This window comes from Cloeon dipterum, chromosome 4 (genome assembly GCF_949628265.1).
Source record: "Cloeon dipterum chromosome 4, ieCloDipt1.1, whole genome shotgun sequence".
Lineage (NCBI taxonomy): Eukaryota > Metazoa > Arthropoda > Insecta > Ephemeroptera > Baetidae > Cloeon > Cloeon dipterum.
Window position 1 is genome coordinate 35,215,114 of NC_088789.1, and position 21,057 is coordinate 35,236,170.

The window sequence follows — 21,057 nt, forward strand, 5'->3', positions numbered from 1 at the left end:
AAGCGCATAAGGAATATATTTATGCACACATGTTTATCATGGATCAGCTACAATAAAAAGCACTTTGAATCGATCGACACGCGGAGAAAATTGCCTTGTCCAGCAGCAGTGAAGCGAAATCGACGTCACTCACTCGCTCTTTTCCGCTTTTCCGAGATGTAATCTGAATGACAAGAGGATGAAAAAACGCGGCGTACAATGGCAAAGTGCAGCCGCCGCCTCACTGAGCCGCGCGCGCTTTCTAAACTTCTTGTGCGCGCGTGCAGTTGTGTGTGTGTTTGTCGGCCGCGTGTACATTTGCTGCTGGCTGGCCCATTGTGTGTCGTCGCACGGTCGCAAGAAGACGCCCCGTCGGCCCCTTTTCCGCAGCAAACCAACGCATTTCGCATTTCCAGCAGAACGAAAATCTCGTCTGCGCCGGAAAAAGCGCTCTCACGCTGACATACGAAACTATTAATAACGCACCAAAACAGGCCGAGAGTGAAGAGAGAAGAGAGCACGAGCGCAAAAACATCATAAATTATCGCCCTACAAGAAGACATGTACAGTGTGTTTCTTTAAATAAATAAATGGAGATTTTTCTAAATGAGATTTTTTCATTTTTTCTTAATTTCAACTTGATTTTTCTCAATTTGTAGAAAAGCTGTAGGTCTAAAAATTTCAGCACGTAGAGTCAGGGTAAAGGTAACGCAGCTGTTAAAATTTCGTACCTTCGTGGTAATTAGGGGTTGATTTATAAAGGGCTGAAATCAGACATTTGGCGTCTCTCTTTTAAAATTTTTTTTATTTTAATTATAAAAAATCATTCTAGTGAACTATGCCTGATATCAGGGTAAGATTAATTGCCTCTGGAAATTTCAACCCCCTTAAAGCATTAGGGGTTGATGGATTTTTAAAATCACATTAGTCATTTTTTTTTCGTTTTCTTCGATTTTCAAAGTTCATTTTATTTTCTAAATTCAAATGATAAAACGTTCAAACTCTCTATAACGACTTTCAGGGTACAGGTTAACAACCCTGGAAAATTTAAACCTTCTACAATACTCGAGGGTTGTTATTTTAAAGCTGAAAATTGCGCAAAAAATCATTTCGATCAATATTTGCTCATTTTTCACGGATTTCGAGATGTCCTTTCTCTTTTAATTTCGAAAATAATAAGGTTAAAACCCTACTAAATCAAGCTCAGGGTAGAGGATTTTCATCCTGGAAAATATCAACCTTAATTAAAAATTAGGGGTGGTTATTTTAGGGGGTAAAAATGGCAAAAAAATCATATTGGTAACTTTTTTCAAAAATAATTTTCTCTATTAAATTTAAAAAACAAACAGTTAAAACTCTACTTTCCAAGAAAACATTTTCAGTGTTTATTTAATTAATCAAGGACCGAAATTACCCTGTGTGGTCCTCCGGGGCAAAAGTTCAGCATGAGCTGCATTAAATATTCTCTTAGCCTCATGGTTGTAATTGAAACCAAGTTTGGTGTTTGGTCGCGTCATTGATTTTGCTCTGCTCGTAAACAGAGAAGTCTCCGATTTTCAAGAGCTGTCAGCAGAAATCTGCGACGTGCGCGATATTCTGCTCGAGTGGCTCTCAAATTCCGGGCCGCGTCGCTTTTGACTCTCTGGTTACCTCCGAGGACAAAAGCAGAAGCAAACTGTTCGCATTGAAAGCAGTAATTGCATTCGAGTCGCTCGGTCGACGGCACAGTTTCCAACTTTCACTAAATAAAGGCAGCCAGCGAATGCGAGTGTGTGTGTGTGTGTGTGAGTGCCGCAATTCGCTCTGGAATGCACGCACGCCCACGCCGCAACCCTTTTCCGCACCTGCCGACCGGAAACTCGACCCGGCACGCGTCCCAAGCAGCAAGCACGACAAATCCATAAATATTATGCAGAATAGTCCGTGCCGTCAAATCCGCTCACCCAGAAACTAATAAATTTTATGGAAATTTAAAAGTGAAAATATAACGAAATTGTTTCGAGCTTCCGAAAGATTTTTTTGGTAGTTTTCACCCCCAAAATATTCACCCCAGGTTATTGTAGAGGGTAGAAATTTTATAACGTTGTTGTCCTCTACCCTGAAGGTCATTATGGAGAGTTTGATCCGTTTGTCTTCAAAATTTAGAAGAGAAAATTAATTTCGAAAATCCCAGAAAATGACGAAAAAATTACTAATTTGATTTTTTTGTCAGTTTTACCCCCTAAAATATCAACCCTAGAGCATTGTAGATGGTTTTAATTTTCCTGGTTGGTAAACCTCTACCCTGAGAGTCATTATGAAGAGTTTGAACTTTTTGTCTTGTGAATTAAGTAGGAAGAAATAATTTTGAAAATCCCAGAAAACGATGAAAAAATGACCGAAATGATTTTTTTTGTCATTTTTACCCCCTAATATACGCACCCCTAGATTTAAATGAGGGTTTGATTTTTTCCAGATTGATAATCCTCTACCTTGAACTTAATTTCGTAGGGTTTTGATCTTATTATTTTGGAAATTTAAAGAGAAAATAAATCTCAAATTCTGTAAAAAATGAGCAAATTTTCATCGAATTAATTTTTTTCGTAAATTTCCGCTATTAAATATCAACCCCCGAGTATTGTAGAAGATTCAAATTTACCAGGGTGGTAAACCTCTACCCTGAGAGTCATTATGGAGAGTTTGAACCTATTGTCTTCTAAAATTAAAAAAGAAACTAAACTCAAAAATTGAAAAAAAATGATTTTTTTTTTCTAATTTTCACCCTATTTAATTTTTCTTTTTATTAAAATAATCATTTTTCCATCCTCTTTTTCTCTTTAAAAGGGTTGAAGGTTTTTCGCGGAAACAATTTGAGGACGCCTCGCGATGAAAAGTTTTAAAAATAACAGAGAAATTCCAGTCACGCGCTTAGAAATATCAAAAAGTTGACTAAACGCGCGAGTTTTATGGGACGAAAATTTTATCTAGAGAACGAGGAGCGCGCAACAAATGCGGCGCACGAGCGCGGCCAAAAAGAAAAAGAAGCGAGAGACAAAACTGCTGTTATCATTTCTCGCGGGCCGGCAAAACAAAATAAAAATGTCGGACAGCTAGATTTTGCTGGTGGCGCAGTCGAGTCACGTGCCGCGAGCGAGCGCGCGCGCGGCGCGAGAAGAACGCTTAATTGCTTTTCGCACACACAAGTTTGGCCAATTATCTGCTCCCTCCGCGCGTTTGTTGTTGCCGATTTGTATTAAATCGCTCCATCCACTTGTCGACAACTTCGTGTTCGCTGAGCAGTGAGCAATTATGCCAAATTTAGCTCCTTGCTCGGCAATCATTCCGCTGTCGCGACTCTCAATTTAATCACACTCTCGTGATTATTCAAGGTGTGACAAGTTGAAAATCAATATTCTGGCACAAATCAACCCCTTAAAATTAGCAAAATTTTACCCTCAGGATCTAATTTTAATAAAAAATTACTCAGGATAATGCATTGCAATTTAAAAAAGTTTAAGATATTTTTGACCTCTCAGTTTAGAAAAACCCGATATTATTTTAGATGAAATTTCATATGATAAAAAACCTGACCCTGACGTCAGGTACATGATTTCCAAATATCAGGGAGAACTTTTTAATTAAATTCAGATTTAAATGGTTAATATCTTTGATTTCACTTTTCTGAAATTTTTAAAAATATCGTCGAATTTCACCCCCTTACAAATCAACCCCCAAACAATTTGAGGGGGTTGAAATTTCCAGAGGCAATAAATCTTATCTAAGAAAACGAAGAAAAATGACCAATTTGATTTTTTCGTGATTTTCACCCCCTATAATAAACACCCTTGAGCATGTGATAGGGTTTTAAGTGTCCAGGGTGAGTAAACTCTACCCTGACATTCATCATGGAGAGTTTGAACCTTCTGTCTTTCATAATTAGAATATAAATGAACTTTGAAAATTCAAGAAAATGACTTAAAAATGACAAATCTGATTTTTTTTCGTGATTTTCACCCCTTATAATAACAACCCTTGAGCATTTGATAGGGTTTTAAGTATATAGGGCGACTAACCTCTATCCCGAGAGTCATCATGGAGAGTTCGAACCTTCTGTCTTCCATAATTAGATTAAAATTAAACTTTAAAAATTCAAGAAAATGACTTAAAAAATGACAAATGGGATTTTTTTCACATTTTCGCCCCTTAAAATAACAACCCCTGAGTATTGCACGTGGCTATAATTTTCCAGGGTGGTTGACCTCTACCCTGAGCCTGGATTCAGAGAATTTTAAACCTGTGAGTCGGCTAAAAAATGATATTTTACACATTTTCTCCAACGAAAAAAAAATCAATTTTTTTTTAATTCCCCATGGAAAAGAAATTCGAGATTTTAAACATTAAATTATACAGCCGCTCCGTTGAGAAATGATATTGCGCGGCGCTTTGAGTGCTTTCGCGCATTAAAAACGTAATAAATTAGGCGGAGAAGCGAGTGCGCGCGTGAAGAGAAGAGAGAAGTCGGAGAAAAGTGCTGTTCACGTGATTCCGTCCTCTTTGCTAATTAATTCCAGCCAAGAAAGAGATAATTAATCGGCGAGCGACGCAGGCGGCGGGGCAATTTGTTATTCGTCACTTTGAGCCGATCATTCTTTTCGCTCGCTCGTACAATTCAAGCAAGAGAAACGCGCTCGATAGCCTCAAATGCTCCAACAACTGTAATTCGGTGCGTGATCGAGATTTCTCTTCCAAGGCCGAACAGCGGTGCCTGTTCCTTTTTTTATATCGTTTCCGCCCAAATAGGGGTGCGCTTTTTATCGGAGACCGGTATAATTCTGTCGTTTCGACATGCAGAAATTTATTCCGATCGTGGCTACCTGAAATTTAAATAAAGGTGCAATATTTAGGTAAACAGCTGTTAAAAAAATTTCCATGTAATTTAAAAAAAAAATGAATTTATTGCTTGAGAAAATACCCTAAAATATAATTTTGTTGCAGACTGTCAGGTTAAACATTTTCTGGAACCAGGCTCAGGGTAGAGGTTAACCACCCTGGAAAGTTAGAACCATGTGAGATACTCAGGGTTTTTTATTTTGAGGGGTGAAAATACAAAAAAATCATAAGTGTCATTTTCGGGTCATTTTTTTTAATTTTTAAAGTTTAATTTTAATCTAACTATGGAAGACAGAAGGTTCAAACTCTCCATCATGACTCTCAGGGTAGAGGTTAATTGCCCTAAATACTTAAAACCTTTTCAAATGCCCAAGGGTTGTTATTATAGGGGGTGAAAATTACCAAAAAAATCGAATCGGTCATTTTTCGCTCGTTTTTCTTAGATTTTAAAAATGATTTTCTATTTCAATAAATTAAATAAAATGTTTTTAACTCTACAGAATGGAGCTCAAGGTTGATAATTATCACTTTTAAAAATTTTCAACCCTCCTGAATAAATAGGGCTTGTTATTCAAGGGGGTAAAAATGACAAAAAAATCAAATCAGTAATTTTTTGCTCATTTTTCTGAGATTTTAAAATTCATTTTCTCTTTTAATATATTAAATAAAATGTTTTTAACTCTTCAGAATGAATCGAAGGGTTTAGAATTATCACCATTAAAATTTTCAACCCTCCCCAACAAATAGGGCTTGTTATTCAAGGGGGTAAAAATGACAAAAAAATCAAATCGGTCATTTTTCGCTCGTTTTTCTTAGGTTTTAAAAATGATTTTCTATTTAAATTAATTAAATAAAATAGTTTTAACTCTACAGAATGGTGCTCAGGGTTGATAATTATCACCATCAAAATTTTCAACCCTCCTCAATGAATAGGGCTTGTTATTCAAGGGGGTTAAAATGACAAAAAAAAATCAAATCGGTCATTTTTTGCCTATTTTTCTTTGATTTTAAAATTCATTTTCTTTTTAAATATCTTAAATAAAATGGTTTTAACTCTACAGAATGAATCTTAGGGTTTATAATTATCACCCTAATAATTTTCAACGCTCCCTAATAACTTGGGGTTGATTTTCAAGGGGCGTAAAAAGACAAAAAATCACATGAGTCAATTTTTTCAACGTTTTCTTTGATTTCGAGATGAAAGGCCGGCTTTGGATTAGAATATCAAAGGCGCGCGCCGTGTTTGCTCGCGGCTCAAAGCAAAGGTAATAAAAGGGCGGCATGTTTGCCCTCTGCACGCAGCCCAGCGAATTAAAGCAGCAAATCGATCAGACCTGTTGCACCCCTGTGAGTAAAAGCAGCCAACGGGTGGAATAAAGGGCAAAAAATTTATTTCAACTTAATCGTAGGTTTCACAACGCGTTTGCTTACAAATTATTATTTGTTTTGTTCAGAAGATGCCGGCCTGCTTCTTGAGGTTGGCGCGGCGCCACTGCGGCAGCGCCTCGAACGCGGCAAAGTCCATGCCGAAGAGTGTGCTGAACTCCTCATTCGACAGATGCATCTCCTTGTTTGTCGGGTCGACGTCCTCAGGAAGCTTTTCAGGGTCTTTCTCACTCAGCACGCTCAACGGGTACTTCGGGTAGTCCTTTAAAGAGATAAAATTAAATATTAAAGGACCAGTAAACCCAAAATGTGATGTTATTTGGTGAAAAATTAATTTAATTGGTGCAAATAATTGACCAAAGCACTCAAATAGGCGACCTGAGGAAGGTCGGTGACAGGCAAAGATGAAAAATCGTGAACGAGTATCGCAAAATGTGCTCGAAAGTACTGAAAAAGTATTAAAAACCGGTCTCAGGTCGGGGTACCCTGAGAAAGGTCGTTAGGGTACCGCGAGTCAAAGCCCCGTCCAAGACCTGTCCGATGAGGGGTCGTGATAGATGATCGGACCAACGGCTGAATTTAAATAAAAATAAAACCAAATTTTCGACTTTTTCAAAATTCTGGTCGAAAAAAATTCGTAATAATTCGAAAAATGGTCTGATTTTGAAAACGTAAACACGAACGGATGCGCCTCACCAAGGGGCATCGATTGGTACCTGAATCGGCGCCATCCGGCCCATAGGGCCCCACCTGGGCCTCAAAAATAAAAGTTTGAAATGTCACAAATCACGTTTTTAACTTTAAAAATTCATAACTCAGCTCCAAAATTAATTTAATTGGTGCAAATAGTAAATCTGTCCTTAAGAAAGCCATTTTTAATGGCAATTAAGGACGCCATATTGGATTCTTTAAGATTAAAAATGGCCCACAATTTAAAAAATGGCGGTCATGACAGGATATAGCGTCCTACAGTTTAAAAACCAACACAATAATCTACCTCTGAAAGAATACAACAGAAATAAATTCAAGGTGGTGGCAGCAGGGTCCTTTAAGACAAATTCTCACCTTAAAGGTGGATCTGCCGCCATTGACAGAGCTGACGTCGAGCTTGATGACGCCATTTTGGCTGACGAGGTCGGCACGCATCTGCTCGAAGGACTTGTTTTCGCTCCACAGGTTCGGATTCCAAGCGCCGAAGAAGCCAGTGAAGTTCGGCGGCTCGAAACCCTGCTTGAGCTGCAGAAGGGGCGTGCCCTGACCGCGGCCCGAAGGGTCCGTGCGCAGGTACTCGAGGGCCAGCTCGACGGCCGCCTTCTGCTCGTCCTTGCGCGACTCGCTGCCCACCCACACGAAGATGCACTCGTTCGCGTCCAGCAGCATCACGTCCTCAGGGATCAGGTCGGTCTGGGCGAAGTTCACGATCTCTTCGGCACGGAACGTGCCTGTGGCGTTGGAACATTGGAACAGACGCGCTGGCATCGGGTCTGCAGCGTCGGAGAGACGTTTGCTGTAAAGGAATTTTTTGAATTTTAATGGCGGGAAAATCATTTTATAAGCGCCAGGGTCTTAAAAACACCATGTAAACCTGTTTGAGGTAATATCTGATTATTTTAAAGTAGATAAATGGAATTAAAATTTCCAAGATGGCGGACTTTGAGAAATCCTTTAAGATTTCTAAATTAAAAATGGCGGAGTCTTTATAATTTTAGTAAAAAGAGCTGTCTTATATCTTGATTTTAATGCTTTCTGGCCTCTTAAAAAATTCAAAATGGCGGACAGCTCCTTAAAGGTTCCTTTAAAGTTCAGGTTTTTTTCGTTACTCATTTCCAATCTGACGTACCTGTCGGCGTAAGGCTCTTTCCCGCCAAGAACCTTCCAGAAGTCCTCCTTTTCCTGTCCTTCAGAGACGAAGGTGTTGTCTTCTCCACCCACCTTTGAGGCGATACCCTTGCCCATTTCTCGCTCGTCTCCCGTTGATCCCTTGCCGCACCAAACGTACACGCCCCCTTTGTGTTTCACTACAAACACGTCATTCGTGTTGAGCGACGCGGCTCTGAATGGCACCTGAAAAAGGTCAAAAAAACTATTAAAGGAGCCTTCAAGGTCATCATGCTTAAAGCTGTTGTGAGTGTAGTTCTGGCGTCTGTTTCCAAGATGGTGGACCATTCTTAAAGGATTCTTCAAGATGACCGCCATCTTGGATCACTTTTCGCGTAAATTTAACAATCCCAGAAAGCACTGGTACCTGAGTGGCCCTGGTGTTGATCTTGCTGTTGCCGTAGACCTGAAGCATGTACTCCTCAGGCACGACCCACTCGCGCGTCTTCTGTCCCTCAGACTCGTCAAAGGAGGACGCGTAGCCGCCGTTGATGATGATGAACTTGCCGGCGAAGAGCGAGAGGAAGTGCGGCGGCTCCTTGCCCTGAGTCACCCTGACCTGAACGGCAGAGCCACCCAGCTCCATGTCCTTCTCCACGGCCTTCAGGGCCGCTGTACCCTGCTCATCCTGGGAGCTCTCCAGACCCTGAAATACGATTTTTAATACTTCGGACTGAAGGAGGAGGGGAAGGCTCAGTTACCAGCCAGTAGTAGAGGATGTACTGCTCCTTGGTGCCGTTCAGGTAGGTGTACTTCAGCAGGTAGCAGTCGCCAGAGAAGAAGATACCTTCGTGTTTGTCTTCAACGTTCTCAAGGCCGAACTTTCGCACGCGCCACAGCTGCACGTCACCGCTCGCGTCGTCCACCAACTGCGTCTCGGCCGCCATCTGCGGCCTCTCGTGCAACGTCGTCGCGTCAAACACCGTTGACACTGTCCTGGCGATCCGGTTTGCTGCAAATAAGGAGTAGAAATCGTTAGAGTTGTACTGCGCATGTGCAATTAGTCTGGAAAGCTACTGTGCATGTCTAAAAAGGTTCCAGTGCCTTGTGCGCATGTCCCAAGGGCTTGGCCACCTACTGCGCACGTCCACAGGGTTCAAGTATCTACTGCGCACGTCTCAGAATTTACCACGCAAATTTCAAATGTTCCCGATCCTACTGCGCATGTCCAAAGGATTCGGGTATCTACTGCGCATGTTTCAAAGCATCTGGTACATATTGCGCATACGTAGATGGCAACAAATACTACTGCGCATGCTCAGGGTCCGTCCCTGCTGCGCCGACATCATCAACCAACTCCACGCATGCGCAGTAGGTAAGAAATCAGTCACTCACCGGAATTTGGGCGCTGGTTGAGCATGGCGGGGCTGGTCTGGTCCTTGTTGCGCCATGAAACGAACAGCTGTTTGAAGTCGACTGGTTCGCCGCCATCGATCACCCTGGTGACGGCTGTGTGGCTCGGGTAGCCCTTCTTCTTGACGAAGCCGTGAGCGTTGCGCATCGCCTCCACGCGCTCCTTTGGACTGGCCCGCTTTCCCACCCACACCCAAATGCCGTTTGCACCGTTGTCCACGATGTAGGAGTCCTAAAATGGGGAAAAATTCAAGATGGCGGACATGATTGTGGATTTTTAACCATTTTTTGAACGTTAGAATTATTGGAACAGGATTCACAGGATCCCAGTACGTTTATTTACTTGATATGCTTTAAATTTAAAAAATTCAAAATGGCGGCTGTATAGTTCCTTTAAGAATTTTCACCTTACTGCTTTAAAGTCGCCATTTTGGATCCTGATACAGCTAACAGAACTAATTTAATGTGAATCATGAATTTATAAATTTTCAAAATGGCGGCTTCCCAGTTCCTTTCAGGGTTTTCGCATATCATTTTTAAAGGCGCTGGTATAAAATTAAAAATGGCGGTTCACTTACAGTGGACGAGAGATCTGATTGGCTGAGCGGGCCGGTCTTGACCTCTGTGACCTTTAGAGTGCCTGACTCGTCGCTGCAGTGGTAAAGGCGGAGCTGCTGGCGCGCCGCGGTCTCGACTGCGGCGTCGTTCGCGTCCTCGGTGGCCTCGGCGATCTCCGACCTGGCCGCCTTGGGGTCCAGGTACAGCGACAGGATCTTCCTTTCGACGTCCGGAAGGGCGAGCTCCTGGCCCTCCTCGATGAAGACGACGCCAGTCGCCTCGTGCTCGGTCTTCAGCTGCTGGGCCATCTGGAAATTTTCGTTTCAGGTTGATTTTGTCAGGTTAGACCTATGGGAGTTGTACCTTCGCCGCCGAGAGTTTTTCCATGTTGTTGGCCTTCTTGCCGGTCCACACGAAGACGATGTCCTTGGTGTCGATGATGAAGCAGTCGCCGCTGTTGAAGTGCTTCCAGCTGATGGCCGCCATCTCGGTCATCACGGGCGACCTGCGACCTTTCACCCTGTACAGCCGCGGCGTGAACGTGTCCGTCACCTTCTTGAAGCCGGAAGACACGCCCCCTTTCATCAGGCTGAAAAGCAGAGTGGATTTATTGTCGGTAATTATATTCCTAGCGAGGACATTCTGCCGAGATAAGGCTAATCTTTACATCTTTACGGCGACTAATTGCCATTAGCACTCGCCAAATAGCACCTTTTATGGCGTTGGCTCGTTAATTATATGATGGGATTAAAGGTCGCAGCAGAGGACGATTTTTTTTTTAATTGTTTGATTTTTAAATAAAAATCAGAGCTAAATATTGGGTAAGATTTAAAATTTTTACATCGGTTAAAAGGTACCTGATTAACATTCCTGGGTTCAGAGACGACCCTTTTTCAGGTTCAGGGTGGTTAAAAATCCTGAACTTCAGGGTGGTTGAGCACCCTGAATTTTTTAATTGATAAAAAATCGAATTTTTACCATTTTGTAAAATAAAAATTATTTTTACAGCCCTCCAGAATGAATTTTTCCTCGAAAGGTTGATTTTGAAAGGTGCTTACCGCATGCCCTTGGGAAAGTAAGCCTGAAAGCGGGAGGACTCCTGTCCCTGGATCTCTCGGTGCTGGACGGGCCCTCCGCCGAGCAGGTCGTCGAGCTCGACCGTCTTGTAAGCGGCGACGCCGGCCTCGTCCTGCGACGTCTCCAGCCCCAGCCAGAAGTGCAGGTGGATTTCAGGGTTGCCCTTGACGGGAGACGGCTGAAAAAGGTCCGAATTAATAAAAATCGATTTAATTTTAATTTTATTTACCTTCATGTCGGCCGTGGCCGGCTTGCCGTACTCGGAGGCCGCGTAGACGATGTACGAGTCGCCCTCGGAGAACTGGCCGTACTGGTCCCTCGGCAGGGCCACCACCTTCAGGTTCTGAGTCAGACATAACATTCGTTAGTGGTGAATCACCCTGCATTTCTGCCTGTTGACATCAATTGTGCATGGCAGGATGATAAAAAAACGGCTCTCCGCCAAGTCAAACAGCGTGCGTGCAGATAAGATAAGTTTAGAATATCGTTGTCATTAATCAAACTGGTAATTTGGATGACATACGCCCTGGTACTACAAAATAAACGCTGATTTATCGTTTTAGGCGAAGGAAATTATTCGTTTAAAATTTTAATATTAATTTCAGGGAAGATTTGAATTTAAATTACAATTTCGGCTGCTGTTATAGGAAATATAGTAATTAAATTTAACTATCCATTTAATTTTTTTAATGATTTAGACGGTTTATAGTTCGGCTTAAGGTTCAGGGTTGAAAAAAGGAAAAAAAAACTAATTGAAAACTTTAAATTAAAAATTTCTTTTTATATAATTTATTGACGAAATTGACCATTAGACTCAAATATGCAACCTGAGGAAGGTCGGTGACAGGTAAGGATGAAAAATCGCCACTTAGTATCGCTAAATTTACTCGAAAGAACGGAAAAAGTATTAAAAACCGGTCTGGGAGCGGATCTCAGGTCGGGGTACCCTGAAAAAGGTCGTTAGGGTACCGCGGGTCAAAGCCCCTTCCGAGACCTTTCTGATGAGGGGTCGTGGTAGATGATCGGACGAACGGCCGAATTTAAATAAAAATAAAACCAAATTTTCGACTTTTTCACTATTCTGGTGGAAAAAAATTCGTAGCAATTCGAAAAATGGTTTGATTTTGAAAAAGTAAACACGAACGGATGCGCCTCACTAAGGGGCATCGATTGGTACTTGAATCGGCACCATCCGGCCCATAGGGCTCCGCCTGGGCCCCGAAAACCAAAATTTTGAAATGTCACAAATCACCTTTTTTGAACTTTAAAAATTAATAACTCGGCTTCTATGGGTCGTAGAGTAAAAATCCAAAGTTTATCTGACTCGCCGTAACATTCTACGTATTTTAGGCCATTCTACCGCCCCCGCCCGCCCCAAAAATCTGCGCTAATTTTAAGTTTGATTTAATTAATTTTTTTAATTCACCAATTAGCCGGATATGGTTTTAGACCTGAAATTACCCTTCCCCGCGATGAAACACGTTGAAATTCGCAACTATTTGCCTATATTTTTACACGAGCTTGACCAAAAATAAAAAATAAATTGCGGCTCTGAAATCTAATATTTGTATAAATCTGGTAATAAATGAATTTTAGTTACCTCTATCCTCCATATGTGCAGTCCGGTGGAGTTGCGCGGGATGCTGGCGAAGGCCGGGTCGACGTTGCCTGCGTTGTTGCCTGACATTGCGCCGACGAGCCCAACAATGTCCAAGTCTGCTTCGGCTGAGAGAGAGAGAACAAATTAGTGCGTGCAGCTCATCAACGACACGCAGAGAGCGAGAGATAATCGCGCCACATTCGATTGTTTAATCTAATCTCGGAAATATTCTCGTTCGGCTTGCTCGGGGCGCATTTTATATTTCTGTTGCTTTGCTCTCCACTTGAAATAGAAATAAAAATTAAACAAACCCAAATAATTATAATAATTGGTTCCCACGCGCGCAAGAGAATCGATCTGCTTTGAAAAGGAAGCAGCGGCGCAACAATTGTTGCTCGTCATGAATATTCTCGCGGATGCGGCCAGAGAGCTGCTGCTCTCGTAATTTCGAGCTATAACGGTGAATTTCGCGATTGCGGATAAATTGCTCTTTACCCGCAGCCAGATGATTGATTTAATGTAACTGTCACACAGTTATCTTCCTGGGTTCAAGCGTCAGTAATTAATGATGAATCAGTTTCGCTTCAAATTCGATAAGATAAAATAATTTCTAGACTTGTAAATTCGAAAAATGCGATGCATTCGAGCGTGACGAGCCAGAAAGTGTGAAAAGAGGCATGCGCGACCTTTGTCTACCGCCCCTCGGCGGCCTTGACTCTCTCGCAGGTGGCGAAAATGGCTCCCAAAGGTGAAAATACCTGGTTTAAAGGGTCCGCGTCTAGTGCATGGCTGGCAGCGAGCGAACGAACGGGCGAGCGGCTTCGGCTCTTCCTCTCGAGCCACTGACCGTCCGTGCGTCCGTCCCCTCCCGGCATCGCCCTGGCAGCCGCCTCCCCTCCCGACCTGCGCCTAACGGCACACAGCCAGCCGGCCGCGCCGGCCGGCTCCTCTTTTTTATTTTTATTTTGCTCCTCGCTCGCCTCGCCTCGCTCACAATCAGCGCCTCGGGGAGCACTCACTCGCTCAGGGATTCCGATTTAAGGAGAGGAAAATTCAGGGAAAAATGAAGCCGTTTTATATATTTTGAAATTTTAATTTCACGCCTCGGTAGCTGCGTTGATTTAATAAGAGCCGCACTCTTGTTGTGACCAAACTTACCAACGAACGGAACGCTTGAGTGAGCAAGCGTGAAAAATTCCTCGCCGCGCTTGAATATTCGTTAATAATTTTCACTAATTATTTGACTTGGCATTTCGGTGATTAATTATCTTTCACCGCTCCTTCGCCAAGACAGATTAATCCTTATCTCGAAATAACGGAACAAGAGCAATGTTGACTCTAGATGTACCTCGTCCGAGCTAATTTAATTCGTTTTAAAAAGAAAAAAATCAGTATTTATTATTAAAATGACTGAAACAAATCTGCAAGCCACGCCCCTTTATAATTCCGTCATTTTAAATCTGTCCCTGTCGGCCAGACGGGTCACGTGATCAGAGTGACGTCATTATTTACCGTGCGGCACGCCACCAAGGAGCCAACTTCACTCCGATCAGGTGACAGCATCGGGTTAGAGGGGCGTGGCACAATAATAAAACATGTATGTATAGCAACCATTATTTACAGAATTTTCAAGACCAACGCCGTTTTTAAGACTTTTGACGTCAAATAAAATAATTCTTTTCAGCCCCGCCCATTTCTGTGACTCTATCTAAGGTATTTCCATCCCTTATTTCTAATTCTGACACTTAAAATTACAAAATTCCGCGGTTTTCAGCACCGGCCACGCCCCTTTTCTAATTTCCCGGTAAGAACAAAAACGTTATTTAAAGAATTCTCAAGAACAACACCAATTTTAAGACTGTTGGCGCCAAATTAAGAAAATTCTTTCAAGCCACGCCCATTTCCGTGACTCAATCCAAGCCTATTTTAGGTATTTTCCTCCCTCTTTTCTAATTCTGACATTTAAAATCACAAAAATTCCGCAGTTTTCATCGCCTGCCACGTCCCTTTTTCTAATTTCCCAGTAATAGCAACCAATTTTTACAGAATTCTTGAGACCAAAACCATTTAAATGACTTTTTGGCGCCAAATAAAAAAATTCTTTCAAGCCACGCCCATTTCCGCGGCTCAATCCAAGCCTATTTATCTATTATCCCCATTTACTTGGAATGCTGACACTTAAAATTCCAAAAATCCACGGTTTTCAGCACCTGCCACGCCCACTTTACGAATTCTCCAACGAATTTTACGTTCTCTGGACGGTTAGTGCCTAATAAAACCCACCGGCAGCTATTAAAGAGGTATTTGGTTGCGTGAAAAAATTCTATTCACGGTCGGGCACATTTAATTGCCTCAACTCGTTCTTCCTCTCCCGACTATTTGCATACACAGACAATTATTTAGAAAAGGATCGACTCACCGAATGGGTTGCTGCAGGGCCGCAGGGAACGAGAGTGATGAGACACGTCTCTCTCTCTCTCTCTCGATCTTATCGCTGATAATATTCATCCAGGCAAATGGCGTGGCGTGTATCCCGCCCCGATTACAATAAAGAGCGTCTCTACATCCACTCAGTCAATCAATGGTTATCAGGCTGCGATAAAAACTAGCCGTGTGTGAGTGTGTGTATATGCAGTCGATGGCATAATTTATTATTCGCTCGGCCCAAATTAGTCACGACTGGGCCGCCTGACTCGAGAGATTAAATTGCAATTCTAAATTTCACAGGTTTCCTTTTTTGTTCAACACTTCTCGCCGCACTCGAAACGCGCAAAGTCCAAAATCGAAGCGTCGTGCTCCTCCAGGACGTTGCCCACGGTCTGGTTCACGTCCAGCAGGAACTCCTGGAAGATCAGAACCGACTCCGAGTCCGTGTCAGGGTTAGGGGAGTCCTTCTCAGGGTCGCCGATCCGCTCAGGACACATTCCTGGAAACAATAGGTTGAGGAATGAGTGTTAAGGGTTAGAAACTAAAAAAATTGACCACCACACACTTGGCCCCCCCTCAAGAGCTGGAGTTTAGGAATGAAAAGAGGAAGATTGAGGAATTTTTGAGTGAAATTCCTTTGGTGTAGACTTCAAAAGTCTTAAATTAGGGAAAATTTTGAAGAGAAAAAATAAAAATGGCGGATTGACGGGTCCTTTAAAGTGCAATTTATGCCAATTTAAGGAGTTGGAAGCCTAAAATCGTTATTAAAAGTCAAAATCCATCCCTAATCATGTAAAATAAAGAATTTGAAAAATTCAAGATGGCGGACGCATGGGACTTTAAAGCCGCCATCTTGATTTTAACCAAAATAAATTGTCATAAACCTCCAGTGAACAAAAATGATCAAACACAAAAACCAAGATGGCCGCTTTAGTGTTTTAGCAACCGCCGCCATCTTTAAAAAATGGCGCTCACCGACAATGTGTTGACAAAGCTGCCTTCCGAGGATCTGCGTCTTCGGCGCCGAGTCCAGGGCGGCTTTGAAGGCGACCAGGGCGCCGTACCTGCCGCACAGCACAGGGCCGACGCCGAGCGAGTTCTCGGCAGGGTGCGTGTACCCTGACAGGTGCACCGCCGACCTGGGCGGCGCCTGCAACACGGCGCATCGCCGCAGTGACAGGTTCTCGCCCACGTTGCCGATCGCCAGGGCCACGTGGTCGGCCAAAGGGCCGCCCTCCTTGCCGCAGGGCACAGTCTTCAACTGATCAGCTGAAAGGAAACTCTGCAAATAGAACCGCCATTTTGAAAAATGTTAAAGGTTTAGTCGCCATTTTAAAACAGTAATGAGCTTTGGAGGCGACTCACGGCCACCATTTTGAAAATGTCCGCCATTTTGAAAATGTCCACCATTTTGAAAAATGCTAAAGGTTAAGACACCATTTTGAAAGAAGAATATGAGTTTTAGAGACGACTCACGGACGCCATTTTGGAAATTTTTACGTTTCAATCAAAAAATTCGTTCCGATACCTTCGTCAGGTTGTCCTGCGGAAGGGTCTTGGCGTGGTTGAGGCAGGCGGCCGCCACGCGTTCGACCAGCGAGCGGAAGGTCTTGTTCCTGGCGACGAAGTCAGTTTCGCAGTTGACCTCGACCATGGCGACGCAGCTCGAGTCGGAGGCCACGCCCACCAGGCCCTGCGCAGTCGCGCGGCCCTCGAGTTTGTTCGCCTTGGCCCAGCCTAGCGCCTTGGCCTGCTCGTGCAGCCACTCCTCCGCCTGAAACACCAATCCAACATGGCCGAGTGTGAGGGCGGGAAAATTCAAACTTGTTCCTTTAAAGATTTTCAAAATTCTTACGTTTATTTAGAATAAAAATGGTGGAAATTGCAGTTCTGGTTTGCAAATACAGTATTGAATGGAAATATGTGTCAAAAAATTACAATTTCAAACATTCTTAATGATTTTCAATATTTTTTATTTTTAAAATCCACGAATTTTCTGAATTCTAAACGAATTTCCAGCTAATGAACCACCCCACAGCCCTGAATCGGTTCGAAGGTGCGCCCTGCAGGGCCGAAGGGCCCTTGAAACCTCTGCCGAAGCGAATTTTTGGGAATTTTCGGGTTTTTTGGTACCTTGGTGATGTCATTGCCGCAGACTTCGAGCGCCTTTTTGCAGTTGCTGAACGTGTAGCCGGTCTTTTTGCGCAGCTTGCCGAGCATGGCCTTGTCCAGCGACGCCCACAGCGGCGCCGACGAGTGCAACAGCCGCTGCATCTCCGCCAACACGCGAAAAACGTGCCGAATCTGATGCAATTGGCGAGAAAAAACACGTCCGCCGGCTCGATCAGCTGCTCTGGTGGCCGCGAACGCTAAACGCCAAGGAGCGAGAAAAGCAGCGAGTGAGAGAGGTGCTGCCCCCGCGTAGCAACTGCGAGAATTATCTGCAGCCAGCAAGAACTGTGACGTCAATCAATTCAAACACTTTAGGCGCGAACTCCACGTTGTTTTTCTGTGGTACTAGTGGCAGCTAGTGCATCGATCGCGTCATTTTCAAAAATGAGAATTTAGAGGCGAGGAGCAGTTGCAAATGTCAAATTAAATAGATTAAAAACGTCGAGAATCGAACCAGGCAACATTTTTCATGATATGATGCATTAAAACTTAAGAGCAACCATAATTTATGCGAAATAGAGCCACATTTGGCGGGAATTGGTGCATCAAATTAGACCTTTAATAATTTTTTCCCAATTTTATCCGGCTGCTATTTATTTTTCAATTAGAAATATTTATTGCTCTTCTAAAAAGGTGAGGGCCATCATAGCTCGTCACAGTGCAATAATTACAAAAAAAAAAACAGACATGGGCATGAATAAAAAAGCTGCGACTGCTTTACGGCATGCGTTTTTTTATTTATTTATTCGAGGCACCGAGAGAGGGAAGCTGACTTGCTGGCGCTCACTCGCGCGCAGCCTGTTTGCCACCACAGACGGATGATCGCGGGCAGCGACGAAAAGTCTCACTCTTCTCTCTTCTCTGACCGCGAGCAGGAGAGAAAAAAGGTCGAGAGTGACAGCCAAACGAGAGGGAAAGACGTACGAGCTTCACCCACAATCGCGGCACGTTTGGTAAGTTTTTTGCCGGATCTGATTAATTTTTAATGGCGCGCAGAGTCAGAGAGCACAAACAGGATTAATTTTTAAAATAGAATTCCTGCAATAATAATTGTGGCCCAAATTTATTTTCAGAAGGGAATGTCACATTTTTTAATTTTCGCCAGAATTTTGTACCGTTTTAATTCCCTCCTATGTTGAAAAATTATTTCCCTCGGAATTTGTTCCACTTTTCATATCATGGAAATTAAATATACTTAAAAATGCTCGGCTGATAAGAAGAGTGGCAGGAAGGGTGCGGCGCGTCCTGGCTTTGCAAACATTGTCAGCGGAAGACGTGACCGCAGGAAAGTTCGCGTTTCAAAGGAAGTGAGGCAAAGAAAAAAATAAATTAATTGGAGAGGAGAAATTTAATGCAGCTTTAAAACCACGACGGCAAAAATATTTATCACAAAAAAATGTATAATTAAATGTGAGGTGATAGTAAAATAAATGTACTTAAATTCGAAATACTCTGAATTTAAGAAAAACATAATTGTTCATCTCTATACTCGGCGTGGGAAATTAGCTCTCGAGAGTTCATTGTATTTTATGATAAAAACTCTGGGAGGGAATTAAAAAACAAATTCTCGTACTGTTCAGCAGAATTTTGCGATCCTTTATGCCTCAGATCAGCAGACATATCACCCTCGTAAACAAAATAAGAGCAACATTGTACAAATTCGTTCGTCTGAAGCATTTTTATTCTCTGCTCAATTCACCAGTTGCATAAACCCTAAGTGTTCGAAGCCACCAACAGATGGCGCCACCTTAGACTTTCGATTTTAAGGCACTTCCGCTGCGATTTCAGACTCAATCAAGCTCCTGTGCATTCTTCAATTAATTTGCTAATTTTTGACGTGCTGAAAACCAAAATCGGTTCAGCCAATCGCCGTAGAATCGTGAAAAACTATTTTTTGAAATAAAAAAATCTTTTCCAACGTTTCTACGGCGAATGGCTTTTTTCCTGGTGGTTTTCAGGGCGCGATCCGGACCCTATGGGCCCCAGGCTCATGATTCTTGGACCAGTCGATGCCCCTTGGTAAGGTGCGTCTCCCCATGTGAAGTTTTTTTTTTTTAAACCGGACTGTTTTTCGAATTACTGCGCTGTGGCGAAAGCAGAGCCATGGTCAGTGGGTAGCTTTGTGGATCGAACGGTTTTGATGAAAATAAAATCTTATAATATAGACGTATGCCTCATAGATGAGTTTCTATTAAATTTCTCGTTGTGTCACTTTCTCTGGTTACAGATTTCTTAATGAAATGGAAAAATAATATATTGTGAAAACGGCATTGTACTCATCCCAGTAAGATGGAAACAGAAAAAAATTACTTCGCTTACTGTTTGGAAACGAACACCAAAATAAATTACTTCATTGTGCCGTCAAAATTTTTGAAACCAAGACCAAATGCAAGACATTCGAATCCGGGATTGGCCTGGGACTCTCTTGGACAAGACTTCTGGGGAGCTGTGTTGCAATCAGCATGGCACTGGTCTTTGGAGGTGGACCCTGACGATGGGTCCTTCCTGGATCAAGAACCCAAGGATGACAAGGATTTCGAGCACTTGCTGAGCGAGGCAGAGTACAAAGATTGTCTCGTTCTTGCCACTGCTTCCTCCGTGCAAGAACTGCAACACTTCGTTCAATCCTGCAACATCAAAGTTCCAAAGAAATACAAACGTTTGGATGAGTCTGTCGCTTCAGGAAGTCAACAACAAGACAAGCCAGAGCAGGTACATCAAGAGTCTAATTTCTTTAAACCAATTTTATCAAAGGTTGATTTGATCTTGAAACCTCGGACAGTGATAAAAAATGACTTTCTACGACAATGTTTCAGGAAAAGAAGCCATTCAGGAGTAGTGAATCCAATCAGCAAGAGAGTAGCAAAGATAATTCAATGTTCTCACAAAGCTTGGAGTTGAAATCTGTTTCTGCAAGAGCATCTCCTTCCGATACACCACCAGAGGACACACAAATTGAAATGGAAGAACCGATCGAGTCGCATGATGATAGAGGTAATTATCTTTCATGAGTGTTAACTACAAAAGATTTCATCCACCGTCACTTAGAGTTGTGAGGAATTAATAGCTATTCATTTATTCAAGGCGCTGCACACATTCGACCTCAAGGGAAAGCAAATCTAGGATTTTTCGAATCTGAAATAGATGAACGTGTCGTCACCAGACAAAATGCGGACAAGTAATTTTCCAGAGTTTAGATCTCATTATAAGAAACTAAATTATTGCTCTTTCAAGTGTTTGTGTCCTGGTCATTCACTACGAGTTCAAAAACAATCCAGATTATTTCCGAAAGGGAGACGCCTGTGACGTAGAACGCCTAAATAGTATCTTCGGGAAAAACCGGAACTGCAATTTCCGTAACTTTCGGTCACCGAACAAGAAAACTTTGCTCAAACTTCTCGGCGATCAAGAGAAGCTTTTGCAGTTTTTCAGCTCACAAGGTATCACGTTCAATAAATTAATATTCATCTAAACATAAATTGTCCCTTTTTTATTCAGATGACGTGCCCTCAGTTTTCGTGCTTTTCATTCTCTCTCATGGGACTGAAAACGGAACGATATTGACCGACCACCTGAAAAGGAATTCTGATGAATACGAATGTTTCACAACGGATGAGATCCTTGACTCCTTACAGAAGCTAAAGAGATTCGACAAATGTCTGAAAATCGTGAATTTTGGGGTAAGCTTCGACCACACAAACTTAAAACTATAAATAAAAAGGAAAAGTACGAGATGAATAGTTATATAACAAAATTTT

General features: G+C 42.6%; 2 protein-coding genes across 3 annotated transcripts; both read right to left on the reverse strand.

Moving 5' to 3' along the window:
• Positions 1-6,217: 6,217 nt before the first annotated feature.
• On the reverse strand, positions 6,218-15,246 carry LOC135942546 (villin-1-like). Of its 2 annotated transcripts, none has more exons than XM_065488702.1 (12): positions 15,120-15,246; positions 12,701-12,825; positions 11,330-11,443; positions 11,082-11,278; positions 10,387-10,612; positions 10,044-10,331; positions 9,448-9,697; positions 8,814-9,064; positions 8,480-8,758; positions 8,075-8,298; positions 7,300-7,741; positions 6,218-6,496 (listed from the first exon to the last, which is right to left on the reverse strand). In XM_065488702.1, exons 2-12 carry the CDS (start codon positions 12,785-12,787, stop codon positions 6,299-6,301), a joined length of 2,556 nt encoding a protein of 851 aa, XP_065344774.1. In that variant the 5' UTR covers positions 12,788-12,825; positions 15,120-15,246; the 3' UTR covers positions 6,218-6,298. The 2 variants fall into 2 exon arrangements, with proteins under 2 accessions (XP_065344774.1, XP_065344773.1); XM_065488701.1 differs by lacking the exon at positions 15,120-15,246 and adding an exon at positions 13,459-13,595.
• Positions 15,247-15,314: 68 nt separating this feature from the next.
• mEFTs (elongation factor Ts, mitochondrial) lies at positions 15,315-17,502 on the reverse strand. Its single transcript, XM_065488703.1, has 4 exons — positions 17,261-17,502; positions 16,656-16,901; positions 16,103-16,409; positions 15,315-15,626 (listed from the first exon to the last, which is right to left on the reverse strand). The coding sequence occupies exons 1-4, from the start codon at positions 17,399-17,401 to the stop codon at positions 15,442-15,444; spliced, it is 879 nt and encodes a 292-aa protein (XP_065344775.1). The 5' UTR covers positions 17,402-17,502; the 3' UTR covers positions 15,315-15,441.
• Positions 17,503-21,057: the final 3,555 nt, after the last annotated feature.